This window comes from Austrofundulus limnaeus, unplaced genomic scaffold (assembly GCF_001266775.1).
Source record: "Austrofundulus limnaeus strain Quisiro unplaced genomic scaffold, Austrofundulus_limnaeus-1.0 Scaffold2376, whole genome shotgun sequence".
NCBI classification, from domain to species: Eukaryota; Metazoa; Chordata; class Actinopteri; order Cyprinodontiformes; family Rivulidae; genus Austrofundulus; species Austrofundulus limnaeus.
Genome location: NW_013954778.1, coordinates 8,090 through 18,406, shown reverse-complemented (window position 1 = coordinate 18,406; position 10,317 = coordinate 8,090). Strand labels below are relative to the sequence as shown.

Below are 10,317 nucleotides of genomic sequence, written 5' to 3'. Positions count from 1 at the left end.
TGGAAACAGAACTGACAACTCGCCTCTGTTACAGAATGCCAGCTACACAAATAATGGTCCACAAATGAGTCAAGGGGAAGAAAGTAAATGTATGTCAGACCTTGTTAGATTCATTGCACGACGCGAGTTAGTGTCCACTGGTCTCACACAGTACAATGACCGTCCTGAGTGCTTTAGGGCCTGGAGAGCATCCTTTTTGAGTGCCATCAGAGATTTAAACCTCTCAGCCAATGAACAGCTAGATCTTTTAGTAAAATGGCTAGGGAAAGACTCCGCAGAACATGCTAGACGTATAAGGACAGTGCATGTGAATTACCCCGAGTACGGACTCAGAGCAGTTTGGGACAGACTAAATGAGTGTTACGGGGCTTCAGAGGTGGTTGAGAATTCCTTGTTCAAAATGTTGGAGAGTTTTCCCAAAATCTCTTATAAAGACCACCGCAAATTAAGAGAACTCGGAGATTTGTTAATTGAGATAGAGGCAGCCAAGGTGGATGGTGATCTACTGGGTCTGAGTTACTTAGATACGCCTCGTGGCATTAACCCTGTTGTGCAGAAGTTGCCATTCTATTTACAAGAAAAGTGGCTAACATCAGGATTTCAATACAAAGAGGAACACAGGGTTCTCTATCCTCCATTCAGCTTCTTTGTGAAGTTTGTGTGTAATCAAGCTAAAATGAGAACTGACCCCAGTTTCATGCTGACAACATTGAATAATGATTCAACTGAGCACCATAGGCAAGTCCTGAGAACTGATGCTCATAAGCCTCTGGCTGTACTGAAAACCGGAGTCTCTCCTAAGACATTACCTGGACAGCACAGTGGCTCTGTTCAAACCAGTATTCCATCTGCAAGTAGACCCATCTCAACAGATGATCCAGCCAAACATTGTGTGVTACACAACAAACCTCATCCTCTTTCTAAATGTAGAACCTTCASGGGAATGCTCATTGAAGAAAGAAAGGCAATTCTGAAGAAATACGGGATTTGTTATAAGTGTTGCAAAGCTCCACATTTGGCAAGGAACTGTGAAGAAGAGATAATCTGTACAGAGTGTGGAAGTAAAAAACATGTTACAGCTTTACACCCAGGGACTGCACCGTGGTCGAATACCCCAGATTCTCCCATATCAGAGAACGGCGGGGVGGGAATAGATGACAACAAGGAAGCGGCTGTTTCTACGACATGCACCAAAATCTGTGGAAAGGAAATCTCAGGACGTTCCTGTTCTAAAATAAGTCTTGTGAAAGTATTTCCTGCTGATCATCCTGATGCTGCAGTTAAGATGTATGCAATATTAGATKATCAAAGTAATAGATCACTTGCACGGTCTGAATTTTTTGATCTGTTCAATATATCAGGGATAGCCACACCATATTTCCTGAGAATCTGTGCAGGAACTATGGAACCAGAGGGCAGACAGGCCCGTGGCTTCATGGTYGAGGCTAATGATGGCAGCATTCAACTCTCTTTACCAACGTTAATTGAATGCAACGAGATCCCAAATAATCGTTTGGAAATCCCGACACCCGAAGTGGCRTTGAACCATAGCCATTTGAAACCTCTTGCAAAGTATTTCCCCAAGCTTGAGGAGCAAGCCCCTATTGTGCTCTTATTAGGCAGAGACATTATCAGAGTACATAAGGTCAGGAAACAAGTAAACGGCCCGCATAATGCACCATATGCCCAAAAACTGGATTTGGGTTGGGTGATTGTGGGTGATGTATGCATTGGRGATGTCCATAAGCCATCTGTGGTAACCTCCTGTTACACCAACATCTTAAAAAATGGACACCCCTCTCTATTTGAGCCATGCCCACAGAGTTACACAGTTAAAGAACGATACAGCTATGATGATCCCATCTCAGTTTCTTCTTCAAACAAAGGTGTTGTCACTTTTGAAGGCTCTGATGCTGATGTCTTTCACCAAACAAAAGGTGATGACTTGGAAGCTCCTTCAATAGAGGAAATCCAATTTCTTACAATCATGGACAGAGAAGTACACCARGATGAAAAGAACAACTGGGTGGCTCCTCTTCCTTTCAGGACATGGCGACCACAGCTTCCAGACAACCGCTTACAGGCACTTAAGTGACTCCACTCACTGCAACAAAATTTCAGAAGGAAACCTGAGATGAAAAAGCAATTTTTTGATTTCATGGAAAAGATACCTAAAAATGGACATGCAGAAGAAGCACCTTCACTGAAGCCTGGAGAGGAGCATTGGTATTTACCTTCCTTTGGGGTATTTCATCCAAAAAAACCATCTCAAATAAGAGTTGTCTTCGACTCTAGTGCACAGCATAATGGACTTTCCTTAAATCAAGTACTTTTGACAGGGCCTGACCTCAATAATAGCCTCATCGRTGTTCTTCTGAGGTTCAGAAAGGAACCAATCGCCTTTTCAGTAGACATACAGCAAATGTTTTACTGTTTCACRGTCAAACCAGAAGACCGCAATTTTCTCCGGTTTCTCTGGTTCAAGAATAACGATCCTGACGGAGAAATAACAGAATACCGCATGAAGGTGCACATTTTCGGGAATAGCCCTTCCCCTGCAGTAGCTATTTACTGCCTCAGAAGAGCAGCAGAAGCCGGTCAAACGGATTTTGGAGAGGATGCTAGACAGTTTGTTGTCCGTGATTTCTATATGGATGATGGCCTGAAATCTCTTCCTTCTCCAGAGGATGCCATTAGCCTTCTGAAAAGGACGCAAGACATGCTAACTTGTTCAAATCTCAGGCTACATAAGCTGGCTTCTAACAGTAAAAGGGTGATGGAAGCCTTTTCCTGCAAGGATCATGCTACAAACCTGAAAGACCTGGATCTTGATTCCGATAATCTGCCTATGCAACGCAGTTTGGGTTTGCTGTGGGACTTGGATTCAGACAGTTTCACTTATCAAGTTCAAGAGGAGAGAAAAGCATTCACCCGGCGTGGAATCCTCTCCACTGTAAACAGTCTGTATGACCCACTTGGATTTGTGTCTCCTATCACCATTCAGGGTAAAGCACTTCTTCGGGAACTCACCATAGATTCCCCGGACTGGGATGCCCCCCTTTCCCCAGAAAAGGAGAAGTTGTGGGAGAGCTGGAGAAACACTCTTAAAGAGCTGCAGCATTTTAAGATCCCTAGATCRTACACACATGTGCCACCATCTGCTGCTAAGCACACGGAACTATGTGTCTTCTCAGATGCCTCAGAGAGAGCATTGGTAGCAGCTGCATATTTAAAGACTGTAGATGGACATGGAAAATGCTACACGGGTTTGATAGCAAGTAAGGCAAGACTTGCTCCACGGCCTGGATATACTATACCCAGACTGGAACTTTGTGCCGCAGTWATGGCAGTGCAGTTGTCAGAGATTATTGTCTCTGAAATTGACATCCATTTCACAACAATCACCTTTTTTACAGACAGTAAAGTTGTTCTGGGTTACATTTACAATGAGAAAAGAAGATTTCATGTATTTGTTCACAACCGAGTCCAAAGAATCAGACGCAGCACACTGCCACAGCAATGGCAATATGTGCACATGGAGCACAACCCTGCAGACATTGCAACACGACCTGTCCCAGCAGAACTTTTGAGGAACACAATATGGTTCACTGGCCCAGCCTTTTTGTCCAAACCAAAAGACACGCCAGTTGTAGAGCAAACATTTGAGCTTTTGGAGCCAGAACGCGATCCTGAAATAAGAAAAGTGACAACTCTGTCAACAGTGGTGTCTCAGCACCTTGGATCTCATCGTTTCAATSGCTTCTCRTGCTGGAGAACAGTTGTTAAAGCAGTTGGTGCTTTAATCCACATCATTCAATGTTTTGAAAAGGAACAGAGGGACGTCTCAACTGAGTGTAAAGGCTGGCATGTGTGTTCCTCACACTTATCAGTGGATATTCTCAATCGCAGCACTACAGTCATCCTCAAAACTGTTCAGCATGAAGTCTTTGGAGAAGAGCTGGGACTAATTGCTTCCAATCAAAGCATTCCAAAGAGTAGCCCACTCTGGTCTTTGGATCCATTCATTGACAAGAAGGGAATTATACGAGTAGGAGGTCGCCTTCAGGAAGCAAGCTTKGGATCTGAAGAAAAAAGACCTTTGATTCTACCTGGCCATCATCATGTCACCACCCTGATAGTTCGTCATTACCATGAAGAGGTTCGACATCAAGGGAGACATTTTACTGAAGGAGCCATCAGATCTGCGGGTTTTTGGATCCTCGGTTGCAAACGGTGTGTGAGTAAGCTCATCTTTGAGTGCATCACATGTAAAAAGCTCAGAGGAAGGTGTGAAGTTCAAAAAATGTCAGATCTCCCAGCCGACAGGCTCAGCATGGAACCGCCATTTTCGAATATTGGCCTAGATGTTTTTGGCCCCTGGTCTGTATCTGCCCGACGAACAAGAGGAGGTCATGCAGAGAGCAAAAGATGGGCTATTCTATTCACCTGTTTAAGTGTTAGAGCTATCCATATCGAGGTCATTGAATCTCTGGATACCTCCACTTTCATAAAYGGATTGAGAAGGTTCCTGGCAATCCGAGGACCAGTGAAACACATCCGCTCTGATAGAGGAACTAATTTCATTGGAGCCKCAAAAGTCCTAGGAATCCCATCAAACATTGATGAAGAATCTGTGAAGAGATTTCTCTCAGATCATGACTGTACTTGGACCTTCAACAGCCCACACTCTTCCCATATGGGTGGAGTGTGGGAACRGATGATTGGTGTCACACGCCGCATTTTGGACGCAATGTTTCTTCAGATGGGATCYTCCAAACTCACACACGAGGTGCTTGTAACCTTCATGGCAGAGGTCACCGCCATTGTGAACAACAGACCATTAATTCCTGTCTCCTATGACCCCATGGATCCATTCATTCTTACACYTGCAACATTGCTAACGCAGAAAGTGGGTCTTTGTCCGGCACCTATAGGAGACTTTGACGACAAAGACTTGTCCCGACATCAGTGGCGCAGGGYCCAAAGTCTGTCAGACACATTCTGGGACAGATGGCGCAAGCAGTATTTATCTACTCTGCAACCTCGCAAAAAGTGGACATCTGAACACAGAAGCTTAAAACAAGGAGATGTTGTGATGTGATGTTGTTGAGACAATGCAGTGAAACGCAATGTCTGGCCTATGGGCATCATTGCTGAGGTGTTCCCCAGTAAAGATGGACTTGTTCGGAAGGTTCAGGTTAAAGTGGCAAATGCAGATRGCATAAAGTTGTTCTTACGACCTGCAAGTGAAATAGTTTTGCTTATTTCTTCCAAAGAATAATGTTTGAGAATGTTGTAAATGGTGAAACAATTATAGTTTCAGACGGGGAGTGTGCTGTTGTGTGTCAGTTTGATGACATTTCACAGATTTATACTACAGAAGTGTTCAGTTGTCGCCATCTAGTGGCAGAATTTAGGTACTACACTTTAAGAGCCTGCCATTTTTGATATGTCATAAAAAGAAGACAAGGCAGGAGAATACAAAGCATGGTTTTTTCTCAGTAACACTACAACTCGATTCAGTCGGTCTTTGAAAGCACTGTTGGTATGTATTCAGTTTTGCAATGGATATTTTGTTAAGTAATAATAATTTAGCTAATTGTAAAAGGCAGTATTTCTCTTATAAGAATGTTTATAGCHGTGAGCTAAATATTTTCTCTGGAGCAAATTTATTGTACTTTTAAGTGCTGTATTGTTTGCTACTGTRTATTATTTCTGAGCGTTTGTATGCTMATTTTTTCAGTTTTACCCTACTTCAACTGGCTTCAGTAAAGAGTCAACGTAAGCYCTCTTGTCTGTGTGGTCATTTTGAAGAGGAGTTTATCTGAATGTCGACTCCAACAAGGCGATGGAGGTTGAGGACATGACAGTGAGTTTACTATTTTATACTACTTCTGTGATATTACTACTACTTCTACTTCCTGTTATCTTCTTCATCATCGTCTTTTTCACCTGTAGAAACAGACGGTTGTTGATCACGTGACTCCTGTGATGTGAAAAAAGTGTTTCCATTGCAGTTTTGTGAAAAACACCAATTTCGATACGGCTGAAAAACCACCTCATCCTAGTGCAAAAACATTTTGTAGAAAATCATGATTTTTTTCAAAATTGACGTGTTTCCATTGAGCAAATTTATTTTCAAAATTCTAATTTGTGCATTTTCATGGCCAATGGAAACACAGCTTATGAGACATATTTCTCAGGAGAGACATTTCAGAAGAATGAGAAAACCACTTAGGTCTTGATTAGTGCTCATTTATATCTAGGATCCGTAAAAGTGACATAAATGAGATCTTATCTTTGATTTAGTTTTGCTATGGGTGTCTACATTAACAAATACTTAAAAATCCTAAATAGTCTTCACCGTAGAAGGGTTCACAAAATAGCTAACTTACCACTAACAACTGCATTAATTATTGATGCACTGTAGGATTAGTAGATGTTCAGTTCAAATGTTCTATCACATCTTGTACATGTCCAATGCATGGTGTGAAAGTTCATTTATTTGCACACAGTATATAAAATAGTTAATTCATGAATTATTAAGCATGAATAAACAAGAAGTATGTTTGTTATGAAAGTGATTAACCTCTATAGGTAAAGCATTGTTAAATGTGTTAATTTGTAGCTTTTTAAGAATCACCCTTAATTAATGATGTTTTCAAGATTAACTAACCATTTGATAATTCTTAAGTAAGGGTAAATAAAGTTTAGTTATTATAAAATGCTACTCCTATGTTTTTGGTTTGTTTTTATATTTTTACTGGATAGACCAGTTTAATTATCACAGCAAATCCCATTGTAAGATCATACTGGGAACATCCTCCTTTCTTTTATCAATAAAACTTTAATTTAAACTGATTGATCTTATCTTTCATGTTTAGAACACTCTTAAACGGTTGTCACCTTATCAAGTATTGAGTATTTCTTAAAAAGTAAAGAATATTGCTTTCAGAAACACCAGCATTGTACTTACTTTTCTTTAGGGTTTGTTAATGTGTCAGCAGTTCTTTCATATGACTACTCTCCTGACATTTCCACTGGCATGTGTTTCAGTCTCACAAAAATCTAAAAGGTGTATTCCCAAAATGCTTATCAGAGAAAATCAAGCACGGTATGACTTTCAGTCCTTGAGGGCAGATTATAATGAGAAGAAGCATGTATGGAGTTGTCACCATTTTTTGTAAAAATCCCTGCAGGTTACCTTTCTTCAAAATAATACAAGAAATCTTTGATGTTTAATGAAGCAGTCACGTACTCAGTTCAAAAAGCACAAGCATAAATGTTAAACAGTGGGTAAAAATGATTCCTATGTTCTTAATTTTTAGATATTTTATTATATTTGGTTATCAAAATGAAACACCATTGAGATTATACAATGTGTATAACACAAAGATTAATGTCAAAATCGACGTCACCTGTAGTTTTACATGTTCTCCTCAACTTATTTTTTTTAATCAATGAAATCAAGCACTTTGGAAATGATTTGTGAAACAAATGTCTATCATTTGGCGTTTGTCAGAAAATATAAACTGTACATACAGTACAGTATATACACAAAAAACAAATGCTACAGAAAAACACTGCAAAAGAAGAAGGCTGCAATCCCAAAACATAGACAAAGCAAAAACAAGCAACCAATAAAACAAATGCAAAAGAAAAATTCTGCAAAAATTAAGAACTGTAAGGAAGAAACAGTAAAAACTCACTCCACAAAACAGAGATGCACCAGTTGTAGGGGGTAGACTTATGTAAAATAAGCCTCCTTACATACTTCTCATAATTTAGTTATGAGGGAAGTTTTTACCAAGGTATTTTCCTCATTACTTTAATATTTTTGACTGTGCAAAGTGAAAAGTGATACAAGTGAACGTTCAGACGAGTTCAAGTTGATTCATAAAAGATTATGCAATCATTTATTTACACAAATTGTACAGATCATAAGTTACAATTGATTGTGGTTATTCCTATAACAAGCGTCAGAGTTAAAATGAGGTAAAACTCGCGTCCGAATTTCAATTCACATTAAACTCAGATTACTCATATAGAACAATAAAACGTCAGTTCTGGTGTCAACAACCAAACAATTTTACTGGCACTTTTAACTTAAGTTTGGCAAATAAAGGATAAGAACAGGGTTGAAAATAAGGTTAGTGTTTCTGCTTTTATTTTGTTAAGGGTATCAACCTGATCAGCAAGTCCCCTCTGCGCTCAGAACTCCACATGACACGTCACCCGGACATGACAACGTTTACCTGTTGCTGGCTTCTTTACCATACCCCGGGCAAATACTGCCTCACCTCAGACCAGTCAGGGAACGTGTTGCTCGGCCCGCTCACTGTTCCTTGGCGAGAAAGTGTTATTTTAGGCAACTTTCGTCTGCTTCGAACTTCGCCAGAAAGATTCAAACTGATGCATCCGGTTCATCTTTCAAAATAAAAGTTCTCCCCTCGGGAGTTGAAAAACACTTCGAGACTGGTAGTCTCAGTGTGGACAGTAGCGGCGTGCCTCTGTCCGGTCCATCAGATCTCCCCTATTTGGCGTATGGGCGAGATCTACGGCCGAGCTGGTTTCTCCGAAGAGAATCAGCATCTTCCCCGTTGGCATTCAGGAAGAAGTGAGTTCCGTCTCTCAAAATCGTCCGTGTTAGTAATAGAGGCGGACGACTTTGGTTCCGCCCTCAGGCGTTAAGAATGAGTCACAGAAAGGAAAGAAGATAAAAACTTACCAGCGTCGCCAGTGCAAGGTCAAATTCTGTGGTTGTTTTAACAGACATTTGATAATATCTTCTTTAGCTTTCTTTCTGATAGACTAAGAGAAATCACTGTAAACATTTATGATGATTAATTAACATTTTTGTTTAAATAATCAGTCTGAACTTTGTTGGTCCNAGACTAAGAGAAATCACTGTAAACATTTATGATGATTAATTAACATTTTTGTTTAAATAATCAGTCTGAACTTTGTTGGTCCAGATAAATGAAAGATTTTCTCAAGAAAAACTCAAAATTATATTACTGATGGTTCCAGTAAAATAAAAACAGTGATTTATATAAAAACACAATGAAAACATGGTGATGATTTTCTCTGTGATTTTTTTATACCATTAATTATTTTTTAGGCACAATAAAAGAGTAGAAGTGATTCCATCTTCTTTGTGACAGATTATTTGATTAACAAATGCATAAACATTCTTAGTTAAACAACAAATGAATCACGAACAGAAAAGATTGCTCTGTTCATTATCTGATTAAGAGAACTGGAGTTCTCTTCTAGGTTGAAATGACGTGTCATGGCCCAAATAGAGTTCAGTGTTCCTGCCTTCTGCCTGCTTTGAGGCAGTAAATCTTGTTTCTTCACTCGAGGTGACCCCTACACAGTGAAAATTATTTATTGCTCATTAAGAATCTATTATATACGTACTTGATGGGGCCAACTGTGTCTGAGTGGTTAGGGCAGTCGTTCCTCAACTGCAAGAGTTGGCAGTTCGATTACCCACTAGTCAGACACGTGTTGAAGTGTTCCTGGGCAAGACACAGAACCGTCACTGACTCTGATGTGTGACCCATCAGTGCATGAGTGTGATTTAAAGGTATCATATCATGCTTTTAAATCCTTCTTTTTCACATCTAAATCATTCACTTATGGTCTATTTAAAATAAAACTGCAACACTTTGGTCTTAATTCCTCGTTTTTGTTGCTCCACAGACTCCTTGCTTTCCTTGCTTTACCCCTGATCTGAGTTGTGCCTCAGAGCAAGCTGTTTTGGTCCAGTCTCTTTAAATAGAAGTGAGTATTTCACACCCCGCCCCCTCCAGGTAACTGAGCGTTTGACTCCACCCCGTTCGGCCATATTTGTAGTTTCATAGCAAAAACACAGTTATCTACAAGATAAAATAAGATAAGATAAAACTTTATTGATCCCACAGTCTGGAAATTTGCACATTACTGCAGCTTAATACAAGAGAGGCTGAGAGGAATAATGAAAGATTAATAAAAGATAACAAACAAAACCCCACAATAAACACATGTGATATATAGTAATGTCCCAATGCACATGTACATAAACACATATGCTTATTTATATACATATATACTCCATAAAGTACAGTACAAAAATGAATGTATATGAAAGTGCATATCAGTGATGGCAGACGGCTAAAAGGCATAAGGATGTCAACAACGGTAGACTTATCAATCCAGCCTTACATGTACGAGCCAGAGTCTGACCCAGTGCAAGACACTCAGAATGACAAACCTGCAGAACCACDTCTTCAAACGAATGTGTCACAATGGTGCGTTATTTTTTATTTACAC

General features: G+C 39.9%; 1 protein-coding gene across 1 annotated transcript; it reads left to right on the top strand.

Moving 5' to 3' along the window:
* The first annotated feature begins 2,134 nt into the window (after positions 1 to 2,134).
* LOC106510888 (uncharacterized) lies at positions 2,135 to 5,101 on the top strand. The gene has a single exon (XM_013999620.1). The coding sequence runs from the start codon at positions 2,135 to 2,137 to the stop codon at positions 5,099 to 5,101; it is 2,967 nt and encodes a 988-aa protein (XP_013855074.1).
* The last annotated feature ends 5,216 nt before the right edge of the window (positions 5,102 to 10,317 follow it).